General features: G+C 36.6%; 3 protein-coding genes across 4 annotated transcripts in view; 1 reads left to right on the top strand and 2 right to left on the bottom strand.

Annotated features, from left to right (window-relative positions):
- Positions 1 to 19955, bottom strand: part of LOC126371033 (tyrosine-protein phosphatase non-receptor type 9) — a 61182-nt gene extending 41227 nt beyond the window's left edge. Inside the window, exons 1-5 of one of the 2 annotated variants that reach the window (XM_050016229.1) lie at positions 12263 to 12408; positions 11668 to 11913; positions 9711 to 9932; positions 9347 to 9436; positions 6128 to 6268 (exon numbers count right to left, since the gene is read on the bottom strand). In XM_050016229.1, coding sequence (XP_049872186.1) covers positions 6128 to 6268; positions 9347 to 9436; positions 9711 to 9932; positions 11668 to 11739 — 525 coding nt within the window. In that variant the 5' untranslated portion in view covers positions 11740 to 11913; positions 12263 to 12408. Of the gene's footprint in view, positions 1 to 6127; positions 6269 to 9346; positions 9437 to 9710; positions 9933 to 11667; positions 11914 to 12262; positions 12409 to 19870 lie in introns of those variants that run through there. The other variant, XM_050016230.1, reaches the window with a different exon arrangement.
- A 1696-nt stretch (positions 19956 to 21651) lies between these two features.
- LOC126371029 (probable 39S ribosomal protein L23, mitochondrial) lies at positions 21652 to 22581 on the top strand. The gene is made up of 3 exons (XM_050016225.1): positions 21652 to 21823; positions 21902 to 22181; positions 22331 to 22581. The coding sequence occupies exons 1-3, from the start codon at positions 21810 to 21812 to the stop codon at positions 22487 to 22489; spliced, it is 453 nt and encodes a 150-aa protein (XP_049872182.1). The 5' UTR covers positions 21652 to 21809; the 3' UTR covers positions 22490 to 22581.
- A 169-nt stretch (positions 22582 to 22750) lies between these two features.
- LOC126371030 (uncharacterized protein CG13380) lies at positions 22751 to 24281 on the bottom strand. The gene is made up of 2 exons (XM_050016226.1): positions 23865 to 24281; positions 22751 to 23558 (listed from the first exon to the last, which is right to left on the bottom strand). The coding sequence occupies exons 1-2, from the start codon at positions 24069 to 24071 to the stop codon at positions 23472 to 23474; spliced, it is 294 nt and encodes a 97-aa protein (XP_049872183.1). The 5' UTR covers positions 24072 to 24281; the 3' UTR covers positions 22751 to 23471.
- Positions 24282 to 24615: the final 334 nt, after the last annotated feature.

Below are 24615 nucleotides of genomic sequence, written 5' to 3'. Positions count from 1 at the left end.
TACCTCCGAAAATGCATTTCGCGGGAATGTGGGTTTCCTCACGATGTTTTCCCTTTAGTAATAGAAGACTGAAATAGTCTAGCAATTATAACTGAAAAGACAGAACAATTTTACTTTTACATTGAATTTCGCGTTCTGAATAACTCTTCGACGTAAAAATAAAAGCGTTGATGTGTGGAAAATTAAATGCACTCCCAGTTTTCCGAACTGTTTCAGAATGGAATGGTGCGGAATGGAATACTAACGAATTCGCAGTATTGGTTTAAAATTCATGGTATATTTAAGAAAGGTAAACGTAACAGTGTTCGTTTTATTTCCAACTATATTTCTTGTAAATAAATTATTTCTTATAAGTTTTTTCGATGACACATTAACTAATTAATTACCTGTCTTTCGAAATTAACTTTCAAATTCTAACAGCACTAATTAAATCGAATTAACGGAATCATTATTTAAGTGCGGAAATATTAACTAAAAGTGTTGACTTTCATTTATAGTGTTGGCTTATAAGGCGGATTTTCTGACTCAACTTTGCGGAGAACTGACTGCGAATCGTTTGTCACTTAAAAATGGGATGGCTTTCAAAATTACACACGACACCTGTGAAAGGATAAAGGGTTTTGTCCGCTGAAACACAAGTCTTCGTACTCGTACAAGTAAAGGCAAATGTGGGTTCAAAGCTTACATATTCTTTGATACAAGTTTACGAGGATACTTAGTGTACTTTGATGGTTCCGTGTTTGTGAATGGAACTATTCTGATGTTTATTAACCCGTTCTGCGCCAATCACGACTATTATGTCTCATAAATTAGCGCTCTATTTGTATACACGGGCCAGGTTCTCGACATTTAGCGCCTATTTTGCGTGAAAATACTGTGTGACTAATATGAGACTCACACTCACAATACTTGCGTATTTATTTTACTTTTTTCATTTACCGCGACGAGCTCGTAGCGCTAAATGGGCAAATGGCCGGATGGTAGAGCAAGAAAAGTTACGATGTATGCGCCGAGCATTTCAATTCTGTAATACCGACTGAGTACTTACTAATAACAGTTATATCCTAAATATGAAAAGGTCTGACTTCGGTTGTTTGGATATTTCGAAAAGACATCTGCCATACAGTTTTCCAACAGTTCCTGAATTCTAATTGAACGAAAAGTGGAAATTACATAATGCTGTCCCAATTTTCATTCGATAGGCTTGTTATCGAAACTTTGAATTGAACAACAAAAACATGATCCGAAAATGTCTCATCGTGGATCTACATTTAATGGTGATTAATTGTAGCCAAAATCCGTTTCGACCCAACTAACGCTGTTTGATTATCATGAAGTTTAGATGGGCATTTTGCATTGTGTTGTTGGGCTCTCATCAAAATTAATGAGTAGCGAGGAGCTCTGCCATGAAGAGTTTCAAAGTGCTAAGTGGTTGAATGTTCCACTGCTCTCGCTCACCTAGACACTAACTGCTTTATAATCAAATTCTTATGCGCAACTCCTACGTCGTTTTCGGAAAGGATTTGTTTATTTAAAATTAGAACGATACGCAGATTTTAAACTAAGTACATATAGACTACAGTTCAAGTAAACTATTGTTACTGTATATTGAAAGGTTGGTTGGTTACCAAGCCAACAGCCATCACTTTGTTTATGACTGAAATAAGACGTTGCTAACCCAAACGTATAGCCTAGCCTTTATAGATCTACGTCACTCAACAATGGATATTCTTTTTAAACTATCGATATACATAGCTATTGTTTATTACTGCATTGTAATGTTGGACTGGCACGAGATAAATCTAGATGATGTCACATAACGACCGGCCTAGACCTACTTCTATTAATGTGTGGGGAAAGTTTATTAACATTAATGAATTCCATTATGGCTTTTAGTAACATTGACATACAAATTTAGGCATGATTGTTTACGAAATTAATGAATTGAATCACTACAAGTGATTTGATTGTCTCCATTTGATTCGTTTAAAGTATGAAAAGAGGCATATGATATCGTTACAACTACGGGAAAGTACCAACAAAAATGGTGCAAAATTAAAAAGGCTTGAACCCAGCAGTACGACGATCAGGTTGAGCAACGAGTTATCTGAAAATACATTATGACCAATTTTGATACTGTTGTCTAAATTGTATCCTTATGTAATTATGAAGGTTCATCGCCTGGATTACGTCACGTTAGGTTAGACGTAATGTAATTCTTCCGGTCATCGCACACTTAACGCCTCAAGGATCAATCGAAGCCTGGGGCTCAGAATAAAACAATTAGGTAATTATAATATGGACCTTAATTTGAGTTGTATACTTCAACTTTGTTGCAATCTTATTATAAGTTGAATAAGTCAGTTTTCATCGTGAAATGAACTGCATCCATACTAATATCATTATTATATGCTAATATTATAAATTATCAAGTGCATGTGTGTGTGTCTGTATGTTGTCAGCCTTTCACTACAAAAAAATGGAGCGACGAATTGACGTGATTTTTTTAAGTAGAGATAGTTGAAATGATGGAAAGTGACGCAGGCTATTTTTATCTCTTTCTAACCCCCCACTTCCTAAAATGGGGGCTGTAAGTTTGTATGGAGCATTACGCAATATTCAAGGTAGAAAGCTAAAAATTGCTGACTATTTGTGACTAACACAATAATCGTGCATCATTTTTTGGAAATCAGCCCGCAACCCCTTTAAAGAGGGAGTGCAATTTTATATGGGACTTTTGGCAGTTTTCAGGGAAAGGGGCGTCATGTTACCCGAATTTAACGCGAGCGAAGCCACGGGCAATAAGAATAAGTTAACTCTTGGAAGTGTAATATTCAGGCGATTTGGTGCTAGTGGTAGTGGGCTCTATTTTCCGCATTTAGATACATGGATGGCTCATTATGCATTATGCGATTGATGCTGTAATATAAAATACTGAAATTCTATCTATAAATTAAAATAAAGACAAATTATAGAATATTAAAATAATATACATACTTAATCTCATGTTTTAATCTAAGATAGGAGGACGAGAGGTAATGGTGAACCGTATGGTGACGAGTGATTGGCCCTTCGCCCATACACATACATAAATTCACGCGTATTTCCTATGATATAATTATACATGCCCTAACACCTGCACTATTGAAGACCTGTACGAAGCCACTGACAATGCCGTAAGCGTGGCCAATTATTGGTCAGCAAAAATTTAGCTTCGATCGCCATCGACTCGCAAAGAAGAAGAAGAGAAGATTATACATAATTACATATATACATATATCTTCATTTGCTTCGATCCTGACACACTTTACTTGCTTCCTCCACATTCATCAATCGTTTCATACACACCCATATATAGGTAAGTAAAATAAAATATAGTACGAAATATTAAACCTAACTGTTGTCCGTAAAGGCGGATTCGTGCGGCGCGGTATCTCATGTCAAAATTAATAAAGAGCCGTGTTAGTTGTCGAGAGTTCCGAGTTGGTGAACGTCGGTGAAGTTGGCGGTTGGCGAGCACTAGTAGGGTTGCCAGGTTTTAAACTATTACAAAGCTTCTAGTTTAGGCTACACTTTAGGCATTTGTTATCCCTACCTATATGAAAACACAGCGATTTAGGCTTATACTAGGTGTGTTCTAAATATAAACTAGTTTAAGACCACACTGTTCAAATATTCATGAGTATAGGAAACTGTGATACCATCTTTATTGTGAATAAATGATTATCAATTATTATTATGAATTAATTATTATGGCTACAAGACACACATAAAACACCATCTTGGTTTACCTTACATAAAACTCCAAACATGACACGATCCCACACACAGATACCTATATACATTTCATTGATTAAAATTACATATATGTAATTCCAATACAGGAAATTACATAAAATATACTATACAATCACAAAGGGTGACACGGAAACCTCTGGTTCCCCTATCTGCAAGTCAGCTAATAAGAAACTCCTCAGACCAACTCATATGGCCAAACTAACGTGCGGAACTTACACTTTTCCGTACACCTCTAGAAAAATGGTACCTACTCAAGTTCGAGAATGTGTTCGTACGGTATTATCTGTGTGAACCAAGGCTTGAATAAACGAAAATATATCGCTTACAAGGGCTAGCAGTATGACTTCATACCTTCAAATTGCGATATCTTAACATGATACTGCTATTTTCCGGGACAGAAAAATAAAGGTAAATAAATGTACCGGTACCATTACCATTAATGAATGGTAGTTTTTTTATACCGGTACGATAACCGCAATTCTCAACCGTTATGGCTCTACCTTTAAATCAAATCCGTACCGTAATTTTATTAACAGAAGCGTGATTACAGCAGGACTTAAAAACGGTAAAGCTATAAGATTTTATAGCTTTACCGTCTTTAAGTCCTGCTGTGAACTTAAGAAGTATAATAGCGTAAAGTTAAGTGAAAATACCGTGCTTGCTGGAAACTGAAGCTGTTACATAACAAAACATAATCAGCCTTATACGTCCCACTGCTGGGCACAGGTCTCTCCTCAATTCACCGAAGGGAGATATGAAGCATACTAAATTGTCTGAGCAATAAGACATAAGGAACAGAATATTCATCTTAACTACTACACATACACATATTCCGGCTTCAGCGGATTACTTAATTTATAAATTAAACACCCCCAGTTCCTAGGATTTCTCTAATAAAGTTAAGTCAAGTTTTCCAAAATTTAACCTTGTGCGGTTTGCGGCCCCTTTAGATAACGGCTTTACTTGGATAACGCGAGTAAACCTACACCCGAGGCAAACATTCGTTACGTAGTCAGATTTAGCTTCGTGAAAACTTGCAGGCGATTTTGACAATCTAAGGCCGGTTGTACTAGGGTACTTTGGACGCTTTCGTATGAAATCGATTCGTGCATACGAACACGCCGGGACACTCCCAACCTTCTATGTACTATGGGAGTGCGCACACCGGCACGTGTACAAACAAGCACGATTCGAATTTGAACGAAAATGCATACAAAGTGCGATCAGCCAAACGCGATTATTATATTACCCTGTCCATCGGGCGACAAGGTCAGGGTGGTTACCATGGTTACTCCCCACCAACTCGCTCGAGATCGTGGTTACCATAGTTACGCCCCGCCGATTTGCTAATAGACTACACGATCTGATCGGCAAACCCGTCCTTGACGCATCTAGCATGGTAGACAGGGGAATGTAATAACCGCTTAAAGGGCTCAGACTGCTGTTGATAATCAACGACGACCAGTCGATGATTATTCGTCCACAAGTAGTGGTAGAAAGTACAGTAGTAGGATTTTATTTAATCCGAACCCCGCAATCGCCTTTCCTTGATAACAACCACAAATGCTAAAATGAGATCACGATGGATGACTCGAGATAACTTGACGCACCTTAACACACACGTACCTCACAATAAACTAGACTTTTAATTCCCAGCCGACCCGATAACTTCAACAGACGAACTAATTCAAAAAAATACTCACTTCAATCAACCGAGCTTGAAATTTTCACTCTCCGTTATTTTGGAATGTATTTCTGGGTACTTTTTTTCGTCTCAGTCGATGTTGTACTCAGCATCATCATATTCCTTTCTCTACATCGTATACCTCGAATCCGCTGTTTTCAAAACTATCAAGCTTTCAACCATCATTAATCAGTTCCTTTTTACCTGAATCATAGGATAAAGAATAATACTACGTATCTATAGAGGAGACACCTCCACCCCGCACCAATGCGAGCCAAGGCTACAAGAAAAATCCAAACTCGTTTATTTTCTATACATAATGTCAAACGTAATTGCATAACAATAATCCACAGTCAAAGCTGAAGTGGCAGTGGGCAGGACACATAGCGAGGAGAACCGATGGCCGATGGGGCGGAAAGGTTCTAGAATGGCGACCACGTGTTGGACGACGCTCAGTGTGTAGGCCCGCTACAAGGTGGACCGACGATCTGGTGAAGGTCGCGGGAAGCAACTGGATGCGGGCAGCGCAGGACCGATCGTCGTGGAGATCTTTGGAGGAGGCCTATGCCCAGCAGTGGGCGTCGTACGGCTGATGATGATGAATCCACAGTCAGTGAAATCAGAAAAATCAGAAAAAGTACGTACCTTGAGCATGGTGAGTATCTTCTGCGAGAGCTCGTAGTCGAAGTTGGTGTACTTGGAATCAGTCATGTCGTATATGAAGACCAGCCCGGCGCGCTGAGTCTCCACCGACTGCAGAGCCACGTCCAATTGGTACACCACTCCCTGTGCGAACAAAATATTTAATATATTTCTGAATACCCGCACCACACCCTAGACACTTCATACGTTCTACACAGACACTACACATTGACGTCATCGTACACGCGCATCTATGTGTGACGTCTGACGCCATACGATTAAAGACTTAAGTAAGAATGGAGGGTAAGGTGTTTACTAGCTCAGCCGCTGGTGGAGAGCGGAGAGTGGCCGTTCTATACATAGTATTATTCCTTATTCTATGCCCACACAATACGATAAATGGAGTAACTCGCTACGCGATAGGAAACCATTTCTATTGGCTCATTTATTGCGTCGCGATAAGTGGGTGCCGTACGTCTACAGGACATGTTAAAATGGCTAACCATTCGTCGCCGATGAAAATTATTTTGCGAAAAATTGTTTACTACCAAGGGTATTGAAAAAGTGAACGTCTGACACAAATACGTAAAATATTCTAAGGTTCAAGGGCATGAGCTTGATTTAGTTAAGAACTGCTAAAGAAAGTTGTTAAAGACTCATTTCCATAAAAAAAAACTTCCACCAATTTGATAAACTGAACCATTCGATTTTCTGTAACGCAGAAAGTAATTCCGTTCCAATAATCTAATCTCCGAACTGGTTTCCTCAACCGCACTGTCGCGGAAATTAATAAAATAGCATCTTAAGCACTGCCAACATTGTGAGATAAAAACAAACAAAAGACAGAATGAACTAAAAGACCTAACTACATGGAATAATGACATTGAACTTCAAAAGCCGCTTTGGCATCGATATCCAAAGATACTCTGATGATCTGCATATTAATAGGTTAAATCGCCTAAATACATCATCATCACTAATTTACGAGTCTCGCTCTTGTCGGTGTAGCATTCTTCATGCTAGTTTTAAGGGAAAAATAGAGCAGTGGTTTCCCTCTTGCCTTCCGCCCCGCAGTATTCTGTCTGACGCGAGTGGGATAGCGCCCATAGTATATTTCAAAGCCGTACTGGGACTCCTAAATACATGACACCTAATTAAAAATACATTTCGCATTTCCTATTCATTTCGTGAGTGTCTAACTGTTACTTACTTAATTCAAATCCGTAAAAGATATTATTAACAAACCAGACATTTTCATGCAAAAGACCCGAACATTCTATAGGTCTTAACGATAAGCAGAGAGACGTTAGTTTTTTTTAATAAATAATACTTAAATACGATGCGTCAGCTGGAGATATCCTTCACAACACATATTTGTACATTGTGCAATAACGTTGCATTGTCAGTGTTGTATGGAAACAGATAAAATCGCGTGCAATATGGACCGCCAATGATATGGCCTTCGGATGCCCATTGGTTGTGTCGATATTATCATTATGTACACCATAACCTTACATTTGTATGGGCTATTACAATAGGCGGATCTCATTTTCTATTTTTGAATAGATTTGTGCGCAATGTTTTGTTTATACGACTTTAGGTGCAAACATGGGGCGTGGATTTTTAGACTTATACCGCCCATATACATTACAAAGATTCAAGTAGTTTCCCTCGTGTATCAGTGAGTAAGGTGCCTACTCCACTGCGCTTCGCGTACGAAGGTGGAGAAACACCCAGAGCCGGTCAATTTAGATTTTGTTTTCTTTGTATCTTCCTTGTGTATATTTTATTGTGTACAAATAAATAAATAATAAAATACGTATCGGAAGCATGTTATATTAATAAATAAGACAAACTAAAACCCGACTACGGAAAAATTACGCTTAAAAGGTATGAAACAAGAAAATAGGTATACAGGGTTAGTGAATTCGTCACGAATACTGAAGGCGATGATTCAGACCAAGATTCTGAGTTGATATCAAATGGGATTTCCTCTAGGAAAATTCATTAAATATTTTTTTTTTAATTATTTTCAGTTCCATACTTTTGAGACGGAAAATACCACTTGATATCAACTCGAAATCATGGTCTGAAATATCCCACAAAATTTTCTTTACGATGTCACATGTTAGGACAAATTGCATACATCCACGGCTATCTTGTAAACTACACTATTCGGAAAAATTTCAGAGAAATATACTTATTTTCTTATTGTATACCTTTTAGAGCGTCATTTTTCCGTAATCGGGTTTTAGTTGTTCGTGTCATAAAGAGATTTTAACATGTGTTAACACGTTCACAGTCCCCATACAAAGTTTTTTTTCGACCCGGTAAGTCCAACTTAGATAATGTCGAATTCGTATGTTATTATATGTAACTACAACGTATAAGAAGTTTCATTTCCGATAAATCATTTTTCCTTTCAGTTTTCAGCAGTTTTTCCCGTGACCCACATGTGGGGGCACGGACTTATGAGGAGGAAATAATGTGACCCCACGGACTTGGGAGTAAATTTTTTATTTTACTTTGCGAGTAGTTCAACAATTATTATAATTCCCACACTTATCTGAGACTCGAAACAGTTGTTGTTTTGATTCCGATATAGTACGTTCACTTTTGCGCATAAAATGTCTATTTTACCGGATAGGGATATCCAGAGGATTCTGGAAGATAGTGACGCTGAAAGCATCATATCAGATATTGAAACTGTTGTATGAAAATGAAGATATTGAAGACAAATTATAAACTCGCGGAATTTTGATATAAATAAATATTTTTTTTTAATAAAATAACGTTTTTATTTTACTCTGTAGAAAATAATTCATATTTCCCGCACGAAAAACAAAATGTGGATTGTTTTTTTTTTCATCCTATGACTTCATCCTTTGCTGATAAGTCCAGTAAATTACATAAACGTACTCCTAAGTCCAAGCCCGAAAACGTAGTTCGAAGTTATATGAACCCCGTGACCCACACGTGGGGGCACGGACTTGCCATCATATTTTGTGGTGCCCCCACGTTGGGGGCACTGGACTGGCAACGTGTTAACTTGTAACATACACAGACACAGAAGTAATAAGGGTAAGCCCCTGTAGCATGCTGGCTGCATATCGCATATAAATACCTACAATTCCATTGGCTCTTTTATCGCGTTGCACGCGGTGTACGGGTGATTATGTTACGGCTACGGGTGTTTAAATATTTGTGTCAACCTGTAATTACCTGTAGCGTGGTTTGATGTGTAGTCAGGGAAGGAAAATGCTTGTTGGCTGTGAAGACTGCGATCGCGGCACCCGTCGCGTCTCGACTTGGCTGCAAGTTGAAATAAAACCGCAATATTTACAAAAATGTAACATTCACAAAAAAAAACTTTTAAGCTTAACATTTATAAAGGGTGAAATCTGGAAAAAATACCAACATTATAATTATTTTTTTTGTAATTTGCGAATCATTTCTTTACGGGACATACATTGCTGCTTATCAACCTGGCCACATCATAACATTCAATTGCTTTTTTTTTTTCATTTTTTGTTCCATAGGAACATGAATTTTATCTAAAAGCCTAGAAATTTGTGGATTAACTTACCAATATAGTGAACTTCCCAGTCTCAAGCTCAGACTTCAGGGGCTCTTCGAAGGGCTCGAACTTGTTGAGTCCTTCTCTCCGGCGCGTGGCTTCATGCTGCCGCCAGAGCGCATGCGCACGGGCCACGTCGAACTTGCGCGCGAGCAGAAACTTGATCGCCGTCGCGCGCGACACGCATGTCGCGCCCGCCTCGCTCAGTGCGTCCAGAAACGCCTTTGTTGCCTGCAAGTAAGATTATACTGTACTTAGAACGTACTTTTTATTGTTCCACTCGTTTTAAAAGCTTTTGTATAAAGGTTTCGGCCGCATGTTTTGGAATGTATTAACCTGACCCTTTTGTTAAGCAGACCCTAAGTCGATTCCACATGTCTCTCTCTACAAATCTTAATAGCAAAACAATATTAACATAAGCTCACGACTGTAACCCAATTGGGTAGTCAGAGGTACATCCAGCGCAAGATGATCTAAGTACACACACATCACTGAGCTTTCTGTTAGACCCAACGTGATAGGTGGTGGTATCGTTAGAGCATAGTACATAAACCGGCTATACATCCCGCTACACCTCCTTCATTTCTTCGTGTGGGTAATGAAGTTATTGACCGACCTCATCAAGCCTGGTGTCCCCACAGCTAGGCACAGGAAGTGGAATCAACTGAGCATAATGTTATGTCAATGTATTCCTGACAGATCGATTCTAAAAAGTGTCAAAATTATGCTCTTATAGTACATTTGACTTATTTAATTTACTTAATAACTTCGACTAAAACATAAAACCCTTCATCAAGTAAAAGGGAAAACCGCAGTAGTTTCCTAGTTCATAGCCGGACAAATAGATACATTATATACATATGAATATATAAATAATGTATTTCGCGTTGCTAGGCAATGTTACTAAAGAGTCGTAGGTTTCTGAGCCTCTCCGTATAAAATACTGGGGCATTCACTCCCAACTTATAAGCGATGAATAAATCAAAATTTATAAGCATATTGAATACGTCACTAGTATATAATGACGATGACTAAGTATATCAAAGAAAACAAACGTTTGTGGAATGAATAAGGAAAAAATATAGAATCTCTGGAATACGATCCAGTTAACACGATCATTAGGTAAAGAATTTCAAACGCCTAATAATCAGTCAAATTTAGTTCGAAATATACCTAGATCAAGATTACTTATTTATTTTATTTCTAGAACTTACAGATTAATTATACATTAAATGAACTTAGATACAACATGACACGATGCTATTGCTGAACAGAAAAGAAAACAAGAGAATAGAATATACGGCTAGAACAGTGTACAAAAATAATAGCTTTTCATAGAAATCGAAAACTTCAAGGTTAGTTCAAATTCTAAAAACAGGCACTATAGTGCCAGCTACATGGTCACACTTGGACAATTAAACGCAGCGCAATGCAACTTGCACTCTTGGCTATAAAATATTTATCATTCCATCAATTAGGAAGCATCAAATTTTCCGCAATTCTGCTAGTAAACAACCCGTAAGTAATTTAAACCAAAAAAAATGCTCAATTATGTGGCTATTAATTTAAAAAAATACAGTAGAGGAAATGTTTATCTACCTGAATCCCATCCATCTACTGTAATTAACTCATTAGTTACCCAAAATAAGCCGGTCACACAGGTGGATGGGTATAATATTATGGTAATTCATTAATTTATTTAATAAAGTACTGCCACATGGTTTACCTCACAACATTTAATTTCACAATTGAACCTTACATAACTTTTTTTTTATAAAAAATCTTTTTTTGTGGACTAATATCGACGTAAGTATTATATTTTTATAAGCTTTCATGAAGACACGAATGTACAACCAGGGTTGATAAGGTGGGTGATTTATCTCACAACCCATACGAGAACAGAAAAAGGAGAAGTACAACAATGTGAAAATATTTTTATGTCAAATAAACTTTAATGTATAAGTACCCGTAGTAACTTGAGTAGATTCCGAAAGAAGGCGATTTCCATCTTCAACAAGAGCTCTGGATCCATCTCCATCGTGGGTCACTTAGTTATTACGCACGGTTTATTTTATTACTAAACACCTGATTTCACCATTTCGTCACACTTTCATCGAGCCAATCAACCGGAGGCGTAGGAGTCGCGATGAATCCTAACGAACGATTTCGACGACTTAACGCGTATTCACACCGTGACCCGTACCGCTTTTCACTGTAAATTATAATAATGACCTTTACTAGGCGGTTGTCTGAGGAAAAATAACACTTGGTAATGTGAGTCGAGTGCGTGGGGCGGAGCTGGCTGCCTGCATACGTCGCCGATGCAAATATACGGCGGGAGACGCGCGGTGGGCTAATTCTTCCGGGATGTGTTTCCTGCGCCCGCACATTAGTATGAGCGGGCACGCACTGTTACGGGCTCGGGCCCCAAAGCAGGTTCATTTTCATCAAATCGATCCGCCACACAACACCGTCCGTCAATTTTATTGAATGAATGAATGAATGAAATATTTATTTCAGATATTTATTATTATTATTTTTTTTTTTTTTTTTTTTATTACCTCCTTAACCAATGAGATGACTCAACAAACACCTTTCTATTACCAGAACGTCTTCTTCACTTTTTTCGTCTCATTACAGAGTTTATCCACTTAACTAGGCAGTCTGTTTTCTTGATTCGTTATAGCGTGTTTTACACTTGTACATAAATGGAGTCCATTGGAAGTGTCTTCTCACGTTTAAATGGTGTTGACAAAAAATGAATGCTCCCTGTGATTGAACTCCACAGACTGTAAGGTTACGTCATGACATGAGTGGTAACGAGAATACCAATCCAGTGCCTCCCACACAATGAAATATTACGTTAGGTATAAGGAAGGTCCTTCGATAGGCGTGTAAATATGTATTATAATTACATTAATGACTAACGTGCTCGGTTAACCAATAACCAGCAAGTTAGTCGATAAAAAGTAGGCTGTACCACTAAGTAGAGCGCAATACTCGAAATACACCGGTAGTTACTAGATACGTAATAAGTAGAAGTAATAAAATCCTTTGCGTATCTCTAAAGGCTACGTTTACTACCTATGAAACTTCACAGATTTATTGTACGATAAATATGTACAGAGTACTGTGGGGCAAGAGGGAAACCACTGCTCTATTTTTCCCTATAAAGTAGCATGGAGAATGCTACACCGACAAGAGCGTGATTCTTAAATTAGTGATGAAATATGTACAGTACAAATAAAAAAATAAATCGACTTCTAAAAATTTAAATCTCTTTTCCAATATTTATTTACTTATGCTCAAACCATTACTAATGATATTTATAAACTATTAAAATAACTCTATAATATAGTCGAAACGAAATGCAAGAATATATTTTAAGGTTTTTGACCACAAGCAAACTACTAAACCGACTTTATGAAACTTGCACCTTTACCTAGGTTGAATGACGTTTAATCCAATAAAATAATAATTTCAATACAATTTGCAGTTTCTGAGAAATGCGTGGACATACATAAATATACCTGTGAAACGCACACGTGTTTAGAACCCCACGTACTATAGACTAATATACAGGATGTTAGTGACATCGTAACGAAAACTTTAAGGGTGGAGTTGATATCAAGTGGAATTTTTCGTCGCAAAAGTATGGAACGGAAAATAATTTAAAAACACATTAAAATTATCATGAATTTTCCGACAGGAAATTCCACTATATCTACTCCGAATCATGGTCTTAATAATCCCCCTCAGTATTCGTTACGGTGTCACTAACACCCATACCTACTAGTATGGCTACCTTATATACTTTGAAAGGAGCGTATGTGACATCGTAACGAATACAGAGGGGAATGATTCAACTGATTATTCTGAATTAATATCAAGTGTAATTTTTCCTCGCAAAAGTATAGAATTGAAAATAATTAAAAAAAACTAAAAAATCATGAATTTTGCGACGGAAAATTCCACTTGATATTAACTCAGAATCATGGTCTGAATCATCTCCCTGAGTATAAAGTTAAGTTACGATGTCACTAACACCCTGTATACAAATATTGCGCAATTTCCACAATATTACATACATAGGGGTCAAAAGTAAAGATGTTCAATGTAAGGTCTAAGATAAAAAATACCTAAACAAAACATGTTCCAGATTGCTTATGTTCCCGCCCCAAGGAGAGTACTTAGTAATGAATGAATCGTGTATTGTCATGCCTAACGAAACCGTTTTTCACAGGCGACAAGTACCTAACCTAAGTTTATAGTCTCGGAACAGAAAATACAAATAATGATTGCTAATAATAATAATGATGGCTAGTTTTTGCTCTGCCAACCCTAAGCGCGTAAGTTTATGTAATGTTCATTTAAGAAAAAAAATGTTATAGTAATAAAGTACTTATTTATATGGAATATTGGAAGAAATCCGAGAACACAATTTCCTTGATTTTTGTGGCGACAGTTTCTGCGAACACAACCCTCACCTTCAACCGCGCCCACTTCTCGATAACTCAATTAGTATTAAATTACCAGAGCATAACATTAATTTTGCGTTGGTTTACCGTTTCCTGATAAAGCGTAATAACGAGAGACGTCAATATTGATTGTTGAAAATGATGTCTTGATAATTTTGAAAATATACCATGTAAAGCCAAGCCCGTAGTCCCCAACGCGGCAGGACAAGTCGAAAATCATCAGAAGTCTTCTTGCGGTCACTTTTAGTGTATTATATATGTGCACTCTGTAATGTGATAGGTGGTTTGCGTTTCGACTATAACGTGACACTTTCTTTAGTCGGGTTTCTTCGACATGTCCATGATAATAAGAAAGTTTTTATGTTTAAGCTAGCTCATAAAACCGAAACAAACGTATATAGTCTAACCAAATTGTATAGCAAGTAAATATTATTACGAGCTTTAGCGTTAATGCGATGACTCTACTTTTACATTGATCAACGATTTATGCCTGTCATCTCGCAAATTAATGGTCGCAAGAGTTGATGTAAAAATAACTCTTTCACAAACGCAATTAACTCATTACATAAATAAAAAACATACTTGCAATACTCCGATCTCAAAAGCTGATGAAACGAAAAGCGATGTTTTTTATAAAGATACGTGCAAATTCGGATCTATCGAATACAATACTACCATATTATTAATTATTATTTCAATACAACTAAACAAATGCAAAACGTCACTGTATTACGTAAACAAACGCACAACAAAGGTTCAAAAATATTACATCACGTGTGTATTTAAATCTATAATCATTGTAATAGGCTGTATTACGACGCTATTCTTTTATCGCGAATGCAAAAACGTACGCCTAAACAAAACGATCACACGCACGATCGCGCGAAGGCGCCTCAGAAGTGCAACTGTCAAGACCACGAAAGCATAAAACAAACAGACGGGAGTAATGAATGGATCGAAGTGGCTGACTGCTTCAAACAAGCCAATGACGTCAAACACAACCACACAGACAAATCATTAAATGATTTTGAAACAATTGCAGAAGAAGTCACAAATTATTTTCTTATTTATGATTCTACCCACATAAGTAGCGATTACGGACGTGAGCCCATGAACATTTGCTTTGTGTCCAAGTGATGTATCATACAAAAAGTTCATGTACCTTGCTAAGCATCGACATGATATTGAGAGCGAAACCAGGAAGAGCATGCTTCACAAAAACTGGAGCGAAGAGTGAAAATGAATGAATGCTTCTTGTAGTGGTGAAATTCAAAGACCATTGTTTGTAGATGGCTGTTGTTTTTCCGCATCATAACAAAGGTTCAAACGACAAGTTCAACGGATCGAAGGTTTATTTTCTAATGATTGTGATTCCGTTTTCTTCTATAATGTTCAAAAAATAATTAAATAAATTGAATCATTCTAAAAGCTAATAGGGGGCATACCTTATGGACCATGAAAAGGTTTATAGCAATTTAAATATATACAGACATGTTAAACCTTTACTTGGATATTTTTGGCAGGAACGAGACTCCCAACAAAGTGACTTGTTAGTATTGCTCCTTTGAAAACGAATTTTACTGCCTCGAGTCCATCGAGGCAAAGCACCAAATTCCAGTGAAGTTACAAGGGGAAGCTATGCCCGTTACAGGGACGTTTGCTCGAAACTCCTTGACAGAAAAAAAAGACTAATCGTAAAAGGACGATGACACATGCAGCAAACAACGGCGAGGAGGTTTGCAAGACAAGCGATGAGTAATTAAGTATCGAAGCCAGATTCGTGAGTGTTTCGCCATGGGCCGGCGACGCCCCCGGAGACGATCGTCGAACTCCGGCGCACGTGGGCAGATTGCGAGCGAACTGCGTAGGCGCCTCTTGTCTCATTATGCCATAACACTCACTAATAAACTGCCTTGGTACAAACGCACAGACTTTCTACAATTAGTGCGAATGACCCGATGAGATGTCAGTCTTACCACTATTTAAAATACAATTTATAGGTACTAGACTACTAGAAAATTACCATTTTCTTACAGATAACTATTTATACTATCTTATCATGACACGACAATGCCACAAAACGTATTCACGACATTCCATAAACGATTTTAATCTTCATTTCCCAGTAGGTACATAATATGTGAATGACTGTGTTTTCACAGTCATCCAACACATAAATATAGTAATTTTTAACTAGTAAGAAATATTGAAAACCCGATAATACTGCAGCTGTCATTCGAAGGTAGAGAAAATGTGCTAAAAGCGCAATTAGCCTGTTTATTCGCCTTTCAGTGCACACCTACTTATGTTACAATAGATGACGTAACGCATAATTCTCGGAAACCAAGTGTCCCGACCTACTCACTCTCATTAGTTCTCAGAAACACTCTTCCCTATAAACACCTGAGCCTAGATTACTAACGAGAAATATAAAAAACTACTATAAAACGCAATACGAGAGGGTATGTGTATGACGCACGCGTGATACTCGTATAGCCTGTGGGAGGGACAGGCTGCTAAAAATGCATACTAATAAATAATTGGCAGTTTTGTAATCAGTGTCACATGTTACAAAAAATGGATTGATATTTTTATTGGATAACTTTTTACATCATAACGCCACGAGCATTTCTTCATAGATAAAGTTTAACTTGGGATAGAATGTCTAAATTAAGCATTTGCGCATTCAAAAAGGATCCCATTTCGCATGACACATGTAACTGTGTTCCTAGTTTCATTTTAAACTAGATTAAGAAGGCACATAACATTGTCCACTTATTTTCATTTGCTGAACGAATATGGGTACTTATTCCTAATCTAATGCAAACACTACAAGTTATCCTATGACTATCATTGCAAAATTAAGGAATAATAGGCATCTATCTATATAATGATATAGGAAAGCAAGGATAAGATTTTAAACCTGATGTGGTTTTATATATAAACAATATTGTTGTCGCAATAGTAATAATAAAAAAAATAAAAATAAATAGTCGTTGATAGGATATTAATCAAAAGACCTAAACGCGCTTTTAAGATTGAAGAGAAAATACCTAGTCCAAAACGAGTTAAATGAAAGAAAGCGAGAGACACCTTTGCCTTACATTTAGTAGGCTAATAACAAGTTATAAAATTACAGAATAATCGCCGCGATTAGATGCACATTGCACGGTTTGACGATAACGGTCGGCCTACGACCGTAGACCGGACTTGGTTCAAAGAACGTAGCGCGGCAGGCGGCGCGGGGCACGCAGGGCTGCGCCGCAGCCCGTTAGGGACAGGCCACGCTCCCGTGGACACGTTGTCAGTTGTCACATTTCGCTAACGACCGTGTAAACACCGTCACATTCCGCTGACGGCAACCCGACCTGCTTTAACCCAAATTCAGCCATTCACACCTCGCCGCAATTTAATACGCGGCTTAACAATTACACTTTTAAACGCGAAAAGTGTTTCATTCTTGGACAACGGACTTCACGATGAAAACTGCTATTCACGTCAGAAAAGATGTGATCGTGGAATTGAATTTCTTAATCGTTTTTTATTACGCATGACGGAATGTCCCGCCGACATTTACAACGAAAACGGTAACATTTGTTTAAACAAACCATTTATGGATATAGACGCGAGGATAACATGCCAAACAAAAGCCGCGAGTGTAGAGGAAGTGCCCACTCTACAACTTGTGCTGCTTCCGGAAATGAATGCTATAGTCCCTAAGGGGAAGTATATTTCCTCTTGCACCCCCCTTTTACTGCCACACGATAATAATGTAAACGTGAAATATATTATGCTTGCTTATAGAATTACTGAGCTGGAAGATAAAGCTCTCGAATGAAATTAAACAATTGAATAAAATTGTATTGGTAAAATTGAATAAACGCAGTACTTGAGACAACTCTTAAGTAAATCAGCGCCTCTTTCGTACTGATATTGCGAAATTAAAAAATCAAAAGCAAATTCAATTAAGCTAAAGTGCACACAATTGAGTACAGAGAACACTCTATCATATCGAATCGGGGAGCGTCCGGCCTCTCTCTGTCAGTCACACTTTAACCGCAGATTTATTGCCCTGATTTCCGTTCCCACTCTCATTCATACGGTCGTAGTATATCTGCACTTTTACAAGTAGCCAGAGTTATCGGCGTGGATTTTCAGCGGAAGTGCTGCAAATACAGCTAGAGGCTCGCGCCAGTGCAACAACGTGCTAAATTTATACCCGGCAAGTAAACAATCAACCACGTGGCGCAGTGGAAACTTTATTGACCGAACTACTGCAGCAGATTCCGAACACATCTACTTCTAATAACAGATCATACTCAGCGCTAAATGTTACCTACTCCGAACACAATTGGATTATACATACTCCTAATAGTGATGAAAGAGTAAGATGAACTTACACGACAAGGATGCTGCGTGCCGCCATATCGGCCGGCGGACAATCAATAGCCGTGCTATTTTGGAATTGATAGATAAATTTATATTTTACATAGAACATGCAGATAGGCGAAAGGGATGCTGCATTGCCGTCGAATTGTTCCACAATCAATAACCATTTTAATTGAGAGTTCCAGAAACTAAATTATGAGATAGTTTTATATGAAGTCTCCATAACCATACTATGATAATCAAACGAAGAACATGACTATTGGATTTGATTTAAAACAACAATATTTTTACCTATAGTTAGAGCAAATGCTTCAATTAATTAAAACAAGTAGTGAAAAGTAAGTATGTAGGTACATGCTTACTATGTAGCATTCTACATGCAGTGCTTTTATATAATTTCTGATAGCTCTTAAAGATATTGAAAGGTACATTTTCCTAAGTGTTCCAAACATTCCAGATAACGAAATTTAAGTAGATACCTATCTACTCATACTCTAAAATAACATACCTAACAGTAGATAGACTTAGCAATATAATGCAGCCATAATACATCAAGAGTAATGTTACATTATGACTGTCTCCAGTCATTTGATATGCAAATACAAACTATAATTTTAATATAGGTACACCTACACAAAATGTATACCTACCTATTATGCATAATGTAATGTTGCTCAGACAGTCAGACATAGGTTGTGGTGTTATGATCTATGTTGTGTGTGGCATAGATTTTAAGTATACTAGGAAACTAATAAATTAAATAAACTAGGAATATGTTTTATTAAATTCTTACGAACCTATCTGTATTAATATTAAGAATTAATATAAAGACTACAACAATAATTCCAATAGTAAAGCTTGTTCCCGTAAAGTAAAGCGAGTTCCGATAGAAACGCAACAAAAAACCAGTAGAGACAAAATAAGTAGGTCCGACACTCGAAACGGAAACTATAAAGAGCCACATCATGCTTGCTTAGCCGAGATATGATTCCGTTCCCTCAATGGAATCTACGTAGCTACATACAATATATGTCCACAGAAATGCAATTTCTTGCTTAAAACTTATAATAGAACTCATTATTGTCAAAATAATATGATTTATAAAAGTAGACTCGAAGAAATCAAAACAAACATTGATGACATGGTAAACGACGCATGTAAAGAACTTCATGTGGAACTTTTACACAAAGGTATATGAATATGAGCGCTGAGCATTAAGAACAAGATGGTTATCAACGGAAATTTGTACAAATATATGTTTCATTTAAGGTAAAAGTATATTAATTATTCAAAAATACTCACAAGCTCTTGATCGGGTGACAGAGCCACCGCCATCTTTATAACAATTAACAAACTGACAGTTGGTTAGTGTGGTGTGGCCGTTTTGATATATTCAGTGTTACCATTATCTCTTTTAATCATAAAACCACCACAAATCGTCTAAAAAATTGGAAAAAAACTGTGTTTATAGAATCCATTATTAATGTATAGTTGTAATTATGTTACTAGATTAACACCAGGATTGTATGTGGTGTCGCGTGAACGTTATCTAATTTTTAATCAGAATAAATCAGAGAACTTTAAAAAAAAACCAGAGCCGTTCCTTTCCAAAAAAAATATTAACAGAATGATAATGACAGGTGTATAATCATGGGCGGTTATCTTCATACATATCATTCTCACATTATAACTATGGTTGCTCATATTGAAGATGACAGATCCACCCGCCCCTCCTTCTTACTTCTTTCCTATTTCGCCTGCTATGCCAGAGTGCAAAGACCAGTCGCCATCTTGTTCGACATGACATTTTCAAAGTTCCTCCACAACATTTAACTACGTAACTTATCCTCTCAATTTTTGTAGCTGTATTATCTAACTTTCACCATGTACCATGACCATAAGTGTAGTGTCGTGAGTTGTGATAGTAGATGAAAGGACGTATTTTTTTATAGATTTCCAAAATCTGAGATAGAACTCTAAAAATGGGTAGAGTGTGCATTGGTTCTGAAAGATTGCGAAGTGTCCTGAGCTTATGAAAGCAGAAAAGGTTTTTCTCATCGCCACGCGTGAAATCTCGGCTCCGCGTAGACGCCTATCTAATTTTTTTTTGTGCTAATGAGTCACTACTGATATAAGGCTTACACCACGACGCCGATGGAACTAGTAAGTACCCTCAGAGTTATTTAAAATAATGTATCACATTATTTTATTCTTATTCTATTCTTATTCTACATTATTTATTATTAAGTGGCTATTCTATTAACAATTGATGCTCTGTTTGTTGTTCTGTTCAGATAAGTTGGTCTGTTTGGGACAGTTGCTAGTGAAAAGAACAGTGGCAGAAGTCTGAGCATGCAACTCACTGAAACATTACTTTTCAGAAAATGTCTCTCATGAGCACAATTATTGTAAGAGGAGACTGCATGAAGACCCTTCCTACAGCAAAGTTGAAGTTCTAGAGAAACATACAAGAGTCGAAAGTGGTAAGTTTACACATCTTAAATCAATGAATATGTATGATGTCCAGTTACGGGCAATTATTTCGATATTGTTTTACTTTTCATATTTATCTACAGATAGAACACAAAAAAAATCGCCCTCGATAGAATGGACTAGGTATGGATGTGGCGTAGTAGGATGTTTATTTGTTTCTGTCGATTTAGAGCTTTTGTGAGGATATTATTTTGTGTTTCTTATTTCAGATGCACCCATTTACTCCACTCCTCGACGCCCTAGAAGAAGAAGGCGTGTGATTGTCACGAAAAAATCTCTGACATTAATTTGTGCAAGAATTTACCCTGAGTACATGAGATCCAGAAAACAAACTATTAAAAAAAAAAATATTTTTAATAAATAGGACTACCTATTTTCAAATTCCCTTTCCAAATTAAAATAATTAGATTTATCACGAAGGTGAAAAGGGGAGGCGATTTAGGCTAAAAAAGGCTAAAATTGCTACCACCCAAAACTACAAACTTCCAAGGCAAATTCAATTTAAAAAAATAAGAGCTGTCATGTTCTATAAGAGCAGTTTCCACAGAGCAATTTTTTTACTATGGAACATTTCCGTCTGATGCGTAGCATCTCTACTTGGTCTGTGTGTATAATGTTGTGATGTGAGTGAGGTAATGAGGTTATGAAATATTTTTCATCACTTATCTTATTTTTCTCGTTGTATATTTTTTATTAGCGTCATTGTTTCAAGTTTGGATCCTTTGAATTACTGCTGTACTCATCCGAAATGTCTACACGCTGGTAAGCAGGGCATTATCAACTGTAAATATTTGTACCGTTCTCCCTTTATACTTAATTTAATATATTTTTATATAATAGGTATCCCATATATCAAAAGGGTAATCCACAACTCAGAGTATTTTTGCCCAATTTCTGGATGAAACTCGTACGCCCTCTTCCTAAACAATTACCAAATATAGTCAACTTCCAATGTTCAATGGAAATGACAAAGTACGACGTGAAAAACTACTTGCAAAAGATTTATAACGTACCGGTAGTGGAGGTACGAACCAGGATCACAATGGGTAAATTCAGAAAAGATGTTGGAAAAGGGTATGTTGTTAAAGATGATGACATAAAATATGCCTTTGTAACTTTGGTGAGTACTTTTCTTTTTATATATTATTCTTAACTTTATTTAAAAAAAAAACAATAGTGTGAAGTTATAAATAAAGATATAAAAAGTGTGGAGCTTTTAGTAAAATTATACATTTATCATAGTCAACATTCAAAATATTTTCTTTACAGCCAAAGGACATGAAATTTGAATTCCCAGACATTGTTGACAAAGCGAAGGAAAATAAGGAAGAGAATGAGAAATCTTTAGAAGACGCAAAGAAAACATTCAAAGCATACATTGATCGCAATAAAGATAGACCTGATGTCCCCAGTTGGTTCTCCATTTAGTTCAGAAATAATTTGTGTAGATAATTATAGTATAATTTAAACATGTTAAATACTTTATAAGCAGGCAAACCAATAAACATTACAAAATACTAGTCCCTTGTTCTAATTTTATAATATCCCATGACCAATATTGATTACTAGAAAAATCAATCAGTTGTTGTGGAAATTCAAGAAGGTTCATGCCATACCTTCATGGCATAATTTTGTTGATATGCACATTTTAAGAGATTTACCGAAATGTCCATTAAAAAAGATAACCCATTTATCAGTTTGCTATCAAGCTTTATTTTCGTAGAAAGTAGTAAAGATAAAAATAAAACATTTAATTACTTTTATCATATTAATTTTGTGACATGAATTGGCACAGACTTCAAATATTATTAGGGTAGAAAGTTTAATATCACAAGATAATAAGACATGAAACAAGTTTTTTCATAAAAACCTTCATGTTTCTTAAAACATAACTGGAAGAAGTCAATATCTTTTGCATTTTATAACAAGTCACTGGTGGATTTTAGAACAATGTACCTTTCATTAATTTTGCTCAACAAATAATGTACTTAGAATAGAATTTCAGTATGAAACAAAAGTTTTTATCATAAAAGCTTTTCTTCATGTATTCCATACTATTACATCAATGTGTTATTGCAAAAATAGTACTTATTAAACATAGTGATTCAATATGTAGGTGCTTACACACATAGTTTATGGTACACTACCTATACATATTAAAATTACAAATGAATAGAAAACTTAGAGACAATGACCTTCGAAATAATATTTTGTTTTCATTAAAGTTCTTAAACAAATTCTCATAAAAATCACCTTACCACCAAACTATTCTAACTACATGAATATCAACTTAATAGGAAATTAAATGCTCATTAAAATAGGAATGTCTGACATTGCCTCAACAAAATTTAAAAAATCTTCAATAATAACAAAAACAAATCAAATTGAAATTCAGAATTCCACACACATTTTAAACAAAATTGGGCACATTATATTCATCCAAAAATGCAGGAGAATGGCAGCGAGGGCACTCTGCAATGTCCAGCAAAAATGTCACCTGAAACAAAGTTTAACTATTATACCTATCATATACATTATTATTATTACAAGTTTGTATAAGAGGACAGGAATGTCTCTCAAGTAATTAGAGATGCTGTATGGGGTGTCCCTCAGATGTGCCTCTGCCTGATGTATGAAGGTTTGGCCCCTGTCTCCCCCCTGTGATACCTATATAACACATTATTGATATTGGGTATTTATGGTGTCAGAGGATTGCTTGTGCTGTTATTTCAAATAGATTATAAAAAGTTAGAGCATTTACATATCTATGATTACAATCTGAAGGTAGACTTGAAAAACTTACCCTTGGGTGCAGGTCGCACTTCAAGCGAATACGGCCGTTGCAGTAGAAGCCACAAGCTCGACAGAATACAATTTTCTTTTGTCTACTGCATGAGCACTTCTTCAAGTATGCGTCAACAATTTCAGGAACACCACGACCGACGCGGTTTGGCGCCTTTAACGCTTTGCCTGCCGCTGCTGCGACGACCGGTGTAGTCTTAGTCTCCATGCTTTTAAATATTCACTCCCCAGAGAAACAAACAACAGTCTCTTTACACTTTTAGATCCCAATATCTAGAAATATTTCGCTGACACAAGGCAAGTCGACTTCTTCGAGTTTGGCGGTTTAACAGGCGATTAAGTATGAAAAAAAAAAGAAATGAGAGAGATATTTCGAAGCAAACATGTAGGTACCTATACGATACTATACGTAGTACGAAGTCGCAGTTCGCACGAATACCGCCCTATGATTTTTTTAGTCGATATTTATATCTTGTTTCGCCAACAAGGAGATTCAAAGCGTTGAAAGGAGAAAGACTATGTTTTTTTACTTTTTTATGACTGATTTAAAGACTCAAACACACGAGCAATTGTCACTGTAATGATTGATCGATAGACTATGAACGCACCGATTCGCACTCGATTTTTTAATTTTTTTAGATTTAATTAAAAATAATAAACCTTAAAGTTTTCCATGACGCATAAGGTGAAAGGACATTTTATGTAATAAATTACTTCCTCCGCAAATAATTCCGGATATATTTCTTCTGTCG

This window comes from Pectinophora gossypiella, chromosome 11 (assembly GCF_024362695.1).
Source record: "Pectinophora gossypiella chromosome 11, ilPecGoss1.1, whole genome shotgun sequence".
Classification (NCBI taxonomy): domain Eukaryota; kingdom Metazoa; phylum Arthropoda; class Insecta; order Lepidoptera; family Gelechiidae; genus Pectinophora; species Pectinophora gossypiella.
The sequence above is the reverse complement of the archived record's forward strand: the minus strand, read 5'-3'. Positions and strand labels throughout refer to the sequence as shown.